Raw genomic sequence first — 14,704 nt, forward strand, 5'->3', positions numbered from 1 at the left:
TCAAACTCAGGATAAGTGTGAGATATCAATTCGTTCATTATTATTCAGTAATAAGATTAAACCACAAAAAAATATGATGACGACACAAGGGGAAAGTATTATAACTTACTCTAAATTTGCCTTCATATTTTCTCGTAATGAAATTTTAGCTCTGCGAATTAGAAAAAAGGAAACTTTTATGTTACTTAATTGTGCATTTTTATTTTAGGAAAAATAAAAGAAATTCTTAATCTTTTTTTACGCAATTTCTTACTTCTCGAGATTTCATTTTATAAGAAAATTAATATCACATAATACCCCAAACCTTACTTTGGAGTTTAAAGAGAATACTATATCATAAACATTTACAAAATAATAACTCTTTAGAAATAAATCTAAGGCGATACAGTTTTCAAAGCGGAAACTTCATGATGTGTCTTGGTTTTGACTTTCAATTATACATAGTGAGAGGAAAAGAAAGAATTTATACTTTTCAGAATTTCCTGACTTGACTGTTATCTATAGAATAGAGAAAATTATTTTCCTCAAGAGATTTCTACATATTACCTCCGGCAAGGAGGATATTTCTGTTTTTAATTTATTTATTTATTTATCTATTTATTCATTTATTTATTTACTTATTTGTCTGTTTGTCTGTTCGTAGGACTACATCAAAACTTGTTTTCGGATATACGCAAAATTGTAATATCTGGAAGAAGTGAAGATTCACGCTTTTGGTTATTATTATTATTATTATTATTATTATTATTATTATTATTATTATTATTATTAGCATGGTCATTATTATTATTATTATTATTATTATTATTATTATTATTATTATTATTATTATTATAATACAGTAGATTGATTCACAGTCAACATATAAAAAAAAGGAAAACTTGGTCCGTAGACTTGAGTAAATTGTTGACCGGAGGATGGAGGAGATCTTAAATCACAAATTTCTCATTGTACTTATTTTTCATATCCAAAACATTGCGAGAAAAAGTATAGAATAATATATTTGGTTAAATTTTTGTTTGTACTGAGATTAAGCTCGATTTGCTGTACAACTTAACATGAATAGTTATGAAACATCATAGAAATGAAATGAGAATTTACTCATTTTCGTAGGTCCGTGAGAGTCGAGGGTTAGCTGCCAAAGATAATGGTCTTGCCCAAGCTGTGATGGGCCTTGATGAGAATTGAACGTCAACAGAGCGAGATTAGCTGTTATGCAGTATGGTTCCTAATGTTGGTTTGCGGACACTGATTTGTGTAAAGGCGGTTTACACGGTCGAGCAGTTCGTCGAACGTGGTTCGACAGAGTAGTGTTTGAAGTGATGTTCGAACGTGTGAACAGGATATTTGGTTGTAGAACGGTTCGAAGAAAGTTTGTTCTCGCTTGGGTGGGTCTTCATTGTCTATAATCCTTATGTATTTGTGACTGACTCCACTTCTTCGAACCGTTTGACAATCAGATTCGACAACCGGGTTCGACGAACCGTTCAACCGTGTAAACCACGTTTAATGTTTCAAACTGGATGATGCTTCACTTCGCTGACCGAGAGTCAACTGAACATACAGCATTTGAAAAGAAAAAAAGAAAAAAAGGACAAACTGAAGAACAAAAGAGAATTTAAGTAAATATGTATGAAACTATGCACGTTTTTATGTAGATGTGGGGAAACGTTTATATTGTTATGAGGTATTTAAGAATACAACAAGATCAAATGCAGCTGTTTCTAGTCCTTTGCAGGACAAGGGCCTCAGACATGTCAACTCATGTTTAGGGTTTGGCTAGTTTCATCGTTACGCTAGCCATTGAGGATTGGTGTATGGGTGTTCCTAGCTTGTACAACTTTTCATAGCAAACCAACCTAGTATAAGTGTCCCTGACTATTACAGCTTTGCTGGTCATGGCGACACGTAAACCCTTTCACCCAGTTGAGTTATCCCCGCTCAGATATGGTCATGAATACAGAACTTCCTTAAATAGCATTATAAGGAAATAAAGGTCTCAGCAAGAAGTCTTTTCCATTCCATTCCAACCTTTTCCTTTGCGTTATGTGCACAGCAAAGGAAATACCGAGAGATATGAAGATAAGGAAATGAAAGATACCAAACAAGATCTTTCAACATGTTGTGCTCCAAAGTTAAGAACAAACAAGCAAACTAGAGTTCTCCTCCTCCCGTCATTTGAGTATACGAGAACGCACTTACTAAAGTGGTGAATGGCCAGAGGCTCCCCTCCCCCCAGGGGCTTAAGTACGCTAACCTCATCTCGGGTAACCTACTTGGAAGCACACATTCCCCGAGGTAGGATGGCAAATGTATACGTCCATTTATTCCCAGAGAAAATCTCTCAGATCTCTTTGGCTGTACATAAGTACCTACTTAGCGAATTGGCGTATATTCTAGAGTAAAAGAAGAGAGTGCGTAGTTCTTGAGAGTAAATGTTACTGCTTAAAAGCGTCTCTTGATAGGAAGAGATGTCTCAGAGAAGAAAGCTTTTGGTGGTGGATGACGTCCAACAGGGCCGATAATCCACCGATTAAAAGATCAGCTATCCAACAAATTTTACATTCCTATCTCTCCCAAAATCAACACCAATATAAAAACTTTTTTATTGGCTAGTTTTTGCTTAGTGAAGCATATCGTGAATTGAGCTAAACAATCTTACGTAAACTTTGAATTGAAATAAAATAAACTGATAAGACATCTTCAACTGAGGATGTTTAAAAGCCGCTCGTGAATGAAAGAAGCAAGGTACTGATAGTGCCTTGCAAGCAGGACAATGCACTAGATATTATTATATGAAAGTTGTCTGATTGATTTTAGAAGTTAAAATGATACCAAATGTTGTGAGAGTAAGAGTATGGTTGATTAATGTGCATTTTATAGCGCTGAATGGCCCCAGTGCTTGGCTTAAGGCCTCAATTTTTATTTACGTCAATTCAGTCCCCTAGAGACTGGCCATATATACATATGATCAACGTTCAAGGCCCTTCTCTGCCCAAGCTAGGACCAGGGAAGGTCAGGTAATGGCTGCTGATGACTCAACGGTAAGAACTATTGCTCCCCACAGCCCCCTCCCCTCTTTAACTCACAAGGATGTTGAGGTTGCACACACTGCAAGAAACTATCGATCTTGAGCGGGGTTCGAACCTAAGAACAGCAGATCGCCAGGCAGCGACGTTTCTGATAGTCCACCACAAACACTTGTAAATGGTGCTGGCCTATGTGGCAACGTCCCTGACTGGTAATCACCAGACTGGGGTTCGAGTCCCACTCAAACTCGTTAGTTCTTTTTGGTCATTGCAACCTCACTGTCCTTCGTAACTAAGGATTGGGGGTTTGGGGGAGTTTATAGATCTATCTGCTGAGTCATCAACAGCCATTGTCCGGCCTTCCTTGGTCTTAGCTTGGATGGAAAAGGGGCTTTGGCTCTGATCATATGTATATTTGGTCAGTCTCTAGGGTATTGTCCTGCTTGCTAGGGCAATACCATTGTCCCTTGCCTCCTGAGTAGATTGCTATTGCTGATAAAAATGAAGTATGTGAAGTGTAAATTATATCTTTGTGCCTTTGTAAAAAAAAAATTTGTATATTAATAAGATCCTTTTTGTCCTGCTTATGAAATTTATATTTCCTGAAAAGGATATTTCTGCGTTAGACAACCTATACCATGATAAGGCTATACTAGTTTAGGCCATCCATACTAGGTTGGTTTGCTTTGAGCAATCATACGAAAATCTTTCACCATCACTAATATGCAGTCACCAGTGTGATGATGAAAACTGGCCAATGCCCAAGCATGAATTGACATTTCTGAGACCTTTGTCCTGGATCGGACTAAAAACGGTTGCTTTTGTTGTTGTTGTCTTCGGTCATTCGAAGCGTAAAGTTTGCGATTTATTAAATCAGGGGAGTTATTAATGAGGCAATTAGTCGTAATTTGTATCGGCCATCTATAATAATCTCCAATGTTCCGTGGTTCGTGTACTTAGCGTTGATTTCCTTTTCACTTGAAGAAATATTTTTCTCTCTTACTGATAAAAGAGAGAAAATGAGAAATTAAAGTCGTATCTTTTATATTTTTACATTATTACTATCAAGGTCAGCTCCAACATCTATGGAAAGAATAATGATGGGAATAACATTAGAGACAGAAAAAGAGCAACATAGATAAGAGAGCAAACTAAATTAGATGATATTCTAAGAACATGTAAGAGAAGAATTGGACATGGACACGACATATAGTAAGACTGACAGATAATAGATAGACAAACAGAATATGAGAATGGGTCCCTAGTGAATGCAAAATAAGCAAGGGAAGGAAGAGAAAACGAGTATTGACGAGCTAAGAGAATTTGGTGGTATACACTGGCATAGAGAGACCATAAACAGACGGGAGAGGAAGGACATGTCTGAGGCCTTTGTCATGCAGTGGACTAGCAACAGCTGATGATAATGCTATGAAAGTATAAACTGGAATACTTCTTCTTTTGCGATGAGATTTTGTTTATTTTTATCGTTTTTTTTCTTGCAGTATGTTTGAATGTAACTGATATTAGCTACCTAATCGAGACAGTTTATAGTTTATAGTCCCATTTTCTATTATTTATCTAATCACTTTATTGAATAGTTTTTATTTTTTATACTGTAAAATTGATTTCAAAAATCTAAATATTTTAAAGAAATACTTAGTTATATATTGCATGAAACTATAAAATTTCTTTATGAAATTCATAACTTGTAAAATCATTTAAAATCGTGTTGGAATTAAAGAATATTTGTTATTGGATCAGCACCCACCCTAAGCAGCTAATAGGCCATCATGAGTCAGCAATGTTAAACATCCGGTGAAAAAACATACAGCAAATTCTCTATCAAACCTTTTATTATCACTCATCAATCTCCATTCAAGCTTGACTATTTATTTGCAAACAGCTGCCTACTAATATCCAGTCATTATCGTCTGTCTCACTTATCAAAAGATTAACTCTGCCTCCAAGGAAAATTTATACACTGCCATGATTCAACTTGGTACAGTTTCCCCTTCTGGAAACGAGCTCTCGTCCTGTTTAGAAAACGAGATTCGAATGACAGAGAAGGGAAAAGAGATTTGAATGCCATTAAGATTAAAGCAGAGTATCATGAGAGTGCGTTAGGAGGGCAGAATGTTTAGGAATTTTTGTTGCATTTCTTTCTTTTTTGGGTTTCTTGACTTCTGCTCTTCGTCTCTGTCTAATGGGAGCAACTTCTAAGGTACAGAGGCTATGGCACTACCTAAGACTAAAGAACAATGGTTTGATTTGGAGTGTCCTTCTAAAAGAGCTGCTTACCATAGCTAAAGAGTCTTCTACTTCTATTTGGTGGTTGTTTTGATGTTTTCAAGTGCAGGAATCCAACAACCCCAACTTGACCCTCTCTTTAGATGAGATCCTCCTTTAGTCAAATGTATATTTGGACACAAGAATTCCTGGTACACCTTGCTCTGAGGAATTGCACCTCATGTCACCTTTAGTGCGCGGTGGGTTACTGTTTAGCCCTGTTCAACACCTCTGCAATCTCTCCCTACACTATTTGTTTTGTTTACTCGCTGCGAAGTAAGGGTGTGACAGGGTGCACTTGTCCAAAGCAAAGTGTGCTTTAGTTAAATGTACACCCATCAACAAAACCGGTGTCGCCTGGCGAGACCTGACTTGGAGAGATCATGCCCTTCTTGCACTGAAAAGGTGGCCGACGTTAAACAACCGAGAAGTCGTTGGAATGGTTCGAATGTCAGGAGGAGGGAAATTGCCGATATCACTTAAAGAAATGCGATGATGAAAGAAATGTATATGAAAAACGAAAGAACTTTTTTATTCTTTTAGGTAGTAGGTTGGCCAGGGCACCAGCCACCCGTTGAGATACTACCGCTAGAGAGTTATGGGGTCTTTTGACTGGCCAGACAGTACTACATTGGATCCTCCTCTCTGGTTACGGTTCATTTTCCCTTTGCCTACATACACACTGAATAGTCTGGCATATTCTTTACATATTCTCCTCTATCCTCATACACCTGACAACACAGATTACCAAACAATTCTTCATCACCCAAGGGGTTACTGCACTGTAATTGTTCAGTGCCACTTTCCTCTTGGTAAGGGTAGAAGAGACTCTTTAGCTATGGTAAGCAGCTCTTCTAGGAGAAGGACACTCCAAAATCAAACCACTGTTCTCTAGTCTTGGGTAGTGCCATAGCCTCTGTACCATGGCCTTTCACTGTCTTGGGTTGGAGTTCTCTTGCTTGAGGGTACACTCGAGCACACACTCCTATCTTATTTCTCTTCCTCTTGTTTTGTTAAAGTTTTTATAGTTTATATAGGAGATATTTATTGTTGTTACTCTTCTTAGAATATTTTATTTTCCTTTTTTTCCTTTCCGCACTGAGCTATTTTCCCTGTTGGAGCCCCTGGGCTTATAGCATACTGCTTTTCCAACTAGGGTTGTAGCTTAGTAAGTAATAATAATAATAATAATAATAACTGTAATCTAATATTTCGAAAACAATTCATCAAGAGATTTTATCATAACTAAATAATTTGAATTTCCTTTAAAAAAATTCTGGAATATGTTTGGAAAGAAATATCATTCGTTTGCATTTTCCTAAGCAGTTTATCTTTCTCTCTCTCTCTCTCTCTCTCTCTCTCTCTCTCTCTCTCTCTCTCTCTCTCTCTCTCTCTCTCTCTCTCTCTCCACACACATACATACACACTGTAATATATGTTGGCGCTAATAATGTATCATTTCAAATAGCACCTATTGGGTCACCAATCATTAATAAATGGCCTTTGTTAAACATTTCGAAGGTAATAAGGTTTAAAGGTTTAGTTGTTTATTTCACTGTTTCCTTTGATTTCGATCATGAGCCACATAGCTCGGTGTGGATGGGGTCAACTTTTAGCACGGGCTACTTGGCTCCGGCCCTCTTAAAGAAAATAGTATTATTTGCTATATCAGTTATATTTGTTTAATGTTGGGGATTTAAAATGCATCATCAGTTAACATAATTTATATTGTTTCAGAAGTGATTGGTGAAAATTAAATATATGAAATGACATGCGATAAAACTGGTTATTGGTGCGTTATTATAGTGATGGTGTGGTATATAGCATGTAGGGTATAAAATATTATACTATTAACACATTGTTTACTCAAATATCCGATTCGGCAGCAATAGCCTAGATGTCAGGATACTAGAAAACTCATAATCAATCAATCGATCAATCAAATTATCTTGGCAATTCGCTCATTTCCAAGCGAACCTCCTTCCCTTGTGACGATTGCTGAAAGGTCCGAGTCTAGCATTGACTTTTTGTATTACGATTTTATTTGTCGTTTCATGACCTGATATCCAACACCTTAAAGGTGTGCTCCCGGTAAGCTCTTCAAGATATCCATTACTCTCGATATCTTTTCAATCAGTCTTTTGCATATTTACTTCGTTGTTTATAGTTTTGACATAATTGTAAACACTTGGAAAGCAAAATCTATGAAACATTGTCATCTTAGTATTTTGTTTTTCATTTTCTAAAAAACTTCCACCTGAAGGATCTCAACAAAACTGTTAGACCTTTAAACCTCGAACATGTGGGGATGGGGGTAGAAGGATAAAACCAGGTGGGGCTTAAAGATGGTGGGGGAGAGGTGGCAATTGGGCGATCTTAAGGGGGCCAGCCGGCTAATGCCGTTTTTTATTCATGTATGGCTTGACGAGGTTTGCTTATTAACATGAAGTGATGATGATGATGATGATGGTAATACCCTTTTTGATAACAATTAATAGCAATATCAATGATTCCAACTCGCAATGAAAAGTGCCATATATCGTTCTAACATTATTCATATCATCGTTTGAATTCTGAACGATAGTTTTGAGGGGAGGGGGTGGGTCCTGGCTCACGAGGTGACGTGGAACACACCAAAGAATTGGCAATCCAAAAGCCAGTGGTCTTGACAGCCAGGTGTTTTCAGGTATTGGGTAAAATAATTATTTGGTAATAAGGAGTATTTGTAATAGGTAGGTGTTGGTTTCAGTGGTTTTGTTTATCTATATAGTTTATTTGGAATAATTGTTGTAATACATGACGTTGTGCTCTATGATCCATATATATTATTCATATATACGACAATATTTGTAGAGATGGCAGTAGTAAACAAAGGCAACTCTGTTGAGAGTATAACTCAAAGAGGCCGGATCGTTGGTGAGTGGAAGCTTGGTGTTCCGACCCGAGATATTGCTATCAGCATTGGAGTGTTGTCAACTCGCACAGTCCAGAGGTGGATATTAAGATGGCGTGAAGAAGGAACATTAGCAAATAGACGAAGGATAGGACGACCTCGAGTGACAACACCACAGCAAGATCAACAAATCCTGGCAGTATCAACAGCTAACCCTATGAAAGCATCTGTAGCTATCACAAAAAAACTTCATCTCCCGTGTACTGCACAGGCAACTAGACGTCGACTGAGGGAGCACTCGACCAGCTGTCATGTTCCAGCTGTCAAAGAACAGCTTGAGCAATGGCACCGTGACACCCGTCTAGGCTTTGCTCTGCAGTAGCTACCTGAAGATTTAGAATTATGGAAAAATGGTATATTTAGCGATGAAACTTATTTCACGTCAGTTGAGGCTAGAGAAAGGCATGCCTGGCGTCGCATCGGCACAAGATACGATGCAAACAATATTCAGGAGAGAGCCAGAAGTGGGAGGGTTGGGGTAAGTTATTGGGGATGGATGTCGAGTTCTGGCCCAGGGGAATTAGTAAGAATTAACGGCACCTTGAATGCCAGGAAATATATATCTCTTCTTGATGATGTGATCTGCCAACAGTAAGAGCCATGAAATCACCGACGGCGAGCCCATCATATTTGTCCAAGACAATAGCCAAATACACACAGCCCATGTTGTGACCGAGTGGTTCAGGAGGCACCCTGAAATTCTGATGATGGACTGGCCTACCAAAGGCTGTGATATTAACCCTATTGAGAATCTGTGGGGAATAATGAAGCAGGAAATAAAAATGGGACCAGAACGGACATGTGATGCTATTGACCAATCGGTGAGAGAGGTATGAGAGTCAGTGCGACGCCAACCAAACATTTGCAAACGGCTCGTGGCCTCCATGCCTACACCTCTAAACGAGGTGATAGATGCCCACGGGGGTTGGACCAGCTATTGACAAGGTCATTCATTAGTACACCGCATTCTAAATCTTTATATTTACATGCAATATAATGCATGATGTGTATACAATAAAACTGTTTCCTTTGTTATTTATTTATTATTTTTACATGGAATATAACAAGAAATATATCTAATTATATTGTTACATATATCTTTATTTCGTTACATGTAATTTAACATAAAATAAATCAAATTTTTATTCATTTATCATTTTTTTACATACAATATGGTATAAAATGCCAATAATTGAAATGATAGCCATGTTAAAAAAAATAATGCTGGTAACTCAACTAAGTTATATATGTAAATCCTATACCAGAATAGGATATCCTATAGTATCTTCTCAGTCTAGAATAATCAATTATTGCCATTGCTAATTTTTAGCCATAATGAATAAAAACATCAGCTACAGAACTTGGCGTGTATAATTTATGGGCAACGTATACATGTATAGTCCAACCTAAAGACGTGGCCTGAGCTGGTTTTACAAATTGATACTAATTGCCCAAAGAATCCATAACCCGCCAGTTTTGGGAAATTAGATGGTCTCCGCCATTTCAAAAACCAAACCAACATGCAAGAAAAGTATGAGATCAAAATTAGACTTATTTCTTCCGGTTATATATAGGTTTCTACTGCAAGCTTATAAAATTATTATATAATTAAAATTTCCCTTGTCAAAATTGTCCAAAGTAACTAAGTTTTGGTAGTTATGGATATCATATTTAGTAATTTGAGTGACAATTGTCGGAAAATTATGAATCGCACAACTATAAATAGCTTCATTCTTTACAAACTGAACCAAAAAACAACACCTAAATAGCAAATGGACGGACAGCAATCCCTAATAGCCACAATTAATGACAATGGTATCAACAAAGTTGTGATTGATCTCGCTCATGTTTCTTAATCAAAGATGCCTGCTCCCCTATGAGGTGTGTGGTCGGTTCCTAACCGCATGAATTTGAAAAAAGAAAAAATAAATAAATCCTTATACACAGGTTTACTTTTTTCTGCAAAAAAAGTAACACAGCAATTGTCCTAGAAGCCTTTTTTATATTTTCATTTACTACATATCAGATCACTTTATATCATTGCATTTAAGTGGTTTTCTCTTGTATTTCAACACTTCAGGGGTGCAAGAATTTCATGCTGATTTGAAAAGAGAGCATGCATTGAAAAAGGTTAACCACCACAAATCGCTATGAGAGTTCATGAAATAGAATAAGACATTGGTTCCTTACTGCTGTTACGATTCAAGAAAAAGGAATATGACGGGGTGTTTTCAGTAAAATAACAAACAATCCATAACCAAACCACGATTGGATAAAAAAAAAAAAAAAAAAAAAAAACACGTGACCAGCGACTACGCCTAAAATTCAACCAATATCACACATGGTTTGGGTTTGGTTTTGTGTTTAGTTGGTCACTGAACAGCTTTGGGACATGGAATCTTCACCCTAAAGAAATACAAATCCAACATAAGCTTGCAAAGAAGTTAGAAGTTTTGTGTGATCCTTTGGACACTTCCAAATAATGTAAATATTGGATAAAGGTAATATATATATATATATATATATATATATATATATATATATATATATATATATATATATATATATATATATATAATGTATATATATAATGTATATATATATATATATATATATATATATATATATATATATATATATATATATATATATATATATATATATATATATACAGAGAGGGGGAGAGAGAGAGAGGGTTCCAAGAATTTTGGATGTCTAAATGACTTTAAAGTCCATCCGCCGAGACTATTTGCTCTTTGGTAGAGCGATTTAGTTTAAGCATTTGGAGAGTTCTTATGATCTTATCTAACTTATCCTTGAACTCTCTCTCTCTCTCTCATATGAATTCAAATATATAAGTGTTATTATATATATTTTTTTGATAATTTTTCACGAAAACTATAGCATTTCTTAATAGAATAAGAGATAAGACCTCTCAATCTCATATATATATATATATATATATATATATATATATATATATATATATATATATATATATATATATATATATATATATATATATATATATATATATATATATATATATATATATATAATTTCATTCATCATCGCATTTCATCGAGTGATATCGGTAATTTCCCTCCTCCTGACATTGGAACCATTCTAACGACGTCTCGGTTGTTTCACTTCGTCCACCTTTCAGGGCAAGAAGGGCATGATCTCTCCAAGTCGGGTCTGGCCAGGCGACACCGGTTTTGTTGATGGGTGTACCTAATAATTAACAAATATCCTTCTTCAACTTCCTTTGCCAATAGTCATGATTATTATCCATAACCTGTTTAAAGTTATAGAAAAGTAGACCTTGTTGTAGTACCTCCCAGGCCACCTCTCCCCATCTTTACCCTCTGGAAATGAATTCCCCTTAGGTCACTTGTATCTCTCCTTTTTTTTAGCAAGCTTTGGAACTTTCTTTCGGGTTCTGTTTTCCCGTTTATGACTATTCTGTTTGTAAAAGGCTGAAAGTCTCTCACTTCTTTTCTAAGTTCATCTCTCCTTCCTTACCTTACTATCTCCACATGTTTTTCTAGTCTGGGCTAGAAAGGGGCTTATGGTTGCCATTCCCATTTTACTTTGCTGCTATGAAAAATTGAGGTCAAGTCCCTAAGGATATGTTGGTATCAATTTCTTAGAATATGAAAGCTTGTAAATATCTGAGAAAAAACAGTGAGTAAAGAGTACCTCAGTTTGGTGGTAGAACAATTGAGATTTAGAGTACGATTATACTTACTCCCCTACATAATATAGAGCAAGTGTCTAGCTATATATATATCTTTCCTGTCACGCTGATCAGCAGGGGGAAAGGAGTAGTCACTTCCTGGTGAGAGTGGGTACTCACAGAGGTACACTCGAAAACTGCAATCTTCCACAAATTGCCAAACCAGCAGGCTATAGTTAGGGAAGGGGGATGGGGTGGGAAGGGTTGAACCTGGTTGTGTATATCTAAATATTTATCCGTCATTTTTGACGGATTACATACACTAGTCTGAAATGGTATATCTTGTCATACTTTTCTTGACTGCCTAAGAAAAAATCATACACTATTTATTAGATTTCCATTCATCCTTCAGCACTCGGTTATATTGTTGCTCTTATTTCGCAAAGTCAGTTCCAAGGAAATAAACGCTCGGCAGCTCTCCAAAATGGCCCCCCAAAGTTACCAGAAGTTTCTTTTAAACCACTTTGAACTTTTTCTTTCGCCAACTCCTTTTGTCTCCAGTACAAATGCCGGATTTCGTTTTGTTTGGCAAATCCGAGGAATCCCATAGTTGTAATGTAATTAACGTTCTTCGAAACTCTGTCCTGCAGTGAGCAACATTCTTTTTTAGAAAGCGTTGAAAAATTGTCATCAGCCTCGGCAACTGTTGTCTATGTAGTTCAATCAGTGACTTTCGTCAGTTGCCAGCTAGCCTTTTTTTATCTAACATTTTTGCTGACTGCATTTTGCTTTGGATCATTCGTTGTTATACGTAAAGGTAAATTGAAACTTTTTCCCGGTTGGGAAAATCAGAGCAACTGGAATCAGTTTCCAGAAATCTGATAATTTTACTTGTTTTCAGCTCTTTGTAAAAATAAATCGGAAAATACTTTATTTAAACATTCATCATTGAATCTCGTAAGTTGCCAGATAGTATTTATTTGCACATTGATATTGGATTTGAAAGTGACTCGTACTTTTTTTTTTTTTTTTTTTTTTTTTTTTTTTTTTTTTTGAATTGGATGGTGTTCTTGGTGTGAAGTTGAATTTAAAGTTGCTATTTTATGCATGGCCAATCACTCGTTGTGGAGAAGTAATTTTCTGAAGTTGAATTTTTCCGGATCAAAAGTATATTTCATGAAGAGAAATCTGGGATATCTATTATAGAAACTCCATCACTTCTCTTCTTATTTTGTATATTGCGTATGTCTTTTTATTTCTATTTTGTTTAATTGTGTTGATAAGAGCACGTACTTGGTTTATTATTATTATTATTATTATTATGTAAGCTACAACCCTAGTTGGAAAAGCAAGATCCTACAAGCCCATGGGCACAACGGGAAAAAATAGCCCAGTGAGGAAAGGAAACAAGGAAATAAGAAAAGTAATTAACAGGTAAAATACAATACCCCAAGAACCGAAACAACACCGAAATGAATATTTCATATATATATATATATATATATATATATATATATATATATATATATATATATATATATATATATATATATATATATATATATATATATATATATATATATATATATATATATATATATATATGTATATATATGCATATATACTAAAAACACTTTAACCAAATAAGTGGATGAGAAAATAGATAGAATTATGTGCCCAAGTGTACCATCACGCAAGAGAACTCTAACCCAAGCCACTGAAGACCATGATATACAGGCTATGGCACTACCTAAGACTAGAGAACAATGGTTTGATTTTAGAGGTTCCTTCTCCTAGAAGAGCTGCTTACCATAGCTGAAGAGTCTCTTCTACCTTTAGCAAGAGAAAATTGGCTACTGAACAATTACAATGCAGTAGTTATCCCCTAGAGAGAAGAACTGTTTGGTAATCTCAGTGTTGTCAGGTGTATGAGAACAGATGAGAATATGTAAAGAATAGGCCAAACGATTCGGAGTATGTGTAGGCAAAGGAAAAAAAGAACTGTAACCAGATAGAAGGATCCAATGTAGTACTGTCTGGCCGGTCAAAGGACCTAGTAACTCTCAAGCAGTAGTATCTCAACAGGTGGCTGGTGTCCTGGACAATCAATCACGGTGTTAAAAGATAATTGTTCTTTACCCTAATATTAGCTGAATATTCATATCTCCTTTTTTATTGTTGGTTGAAAGACTACCCAAAATCCTTGCTAGTTTATACGAAGCTATTTTTTACTACCGTGTCACTTTTGTCTTCCGCAGGTAAAGATTAATTGGCAATTATTGTCTACGCAGGACCAATCAGAGTGACTCCTGTCAGCTGCCAGAAAGATCTATTATCCGATATTACTTTTGTCTCCGAGCATGTTTTTTCTTTCTTTATTAAGGGGGAGAATAATATTCCGATATTACTTTTACCCCTGAGCTGTCCTTTTTTTTTTATTTGTATTTTTTTGGTACAGTCTCGACTTCCTGTGTATAGGCGAATTGAAAAATGTTTACTCGTATTCAATTAGAGGGACTTTGCAGATGCCAGAAACCTCTTTCCTTAGAATTTGATCATGTGGGATTATAAATATAAACATTCACTTTCACTCATTGTATTTACTGTTTCGATGTACTATGTTACGTTTATTTTTCTTCTATTCATTTTATGCCTTAAATCTGTCATTCTTTTGGATAAATCGACTAATTTATCTGAAAGATGAAGTTTACATGTAATGTAAGCCAAATTTTTGGATATAATGATTAACATGTTTGT

General features: G+C 35.9%; 1 protein-coding gene across 1 annotated transcript; it reads left to right on the top strand.

Moving 5' to 3' along the window:
• The first annotated feature begins 8,170 nt into the window (after positions 1 to 8,170).
• LOC137618997 (uncharacterized) lies at positions 8,171 to 8,590 on the top strand. Its single transcript, XM_068349197.1, has one exon. The coding sequence runs from the start codon at positions 8,171 to 8,173 to the stop codon at positions 8,588 to 8,590; it is 420 nt and encodes a 139-aa protein (XP_068205298.1).
• Positions 8,591 to 14,704: the final 6,114 nt, after the last annotated feature.

The sequence above is a fragment of the Palaemon carinicauda genome, chromosome 25 (genome assembly GCF_036898095.1).
Source record: "Palaemon carinicauda isolate YSFRI2023 chromosome 25, ASM3689809v2, whole genome shotgun sequence".
In the NCBI taxonomy this organism is placed as follows: Eukaryota; Metazoa; Arthropoda; class Malacostraca; order Decapoda; family Palaemonidae; genus Palaemon; species Palaemon carinicauda.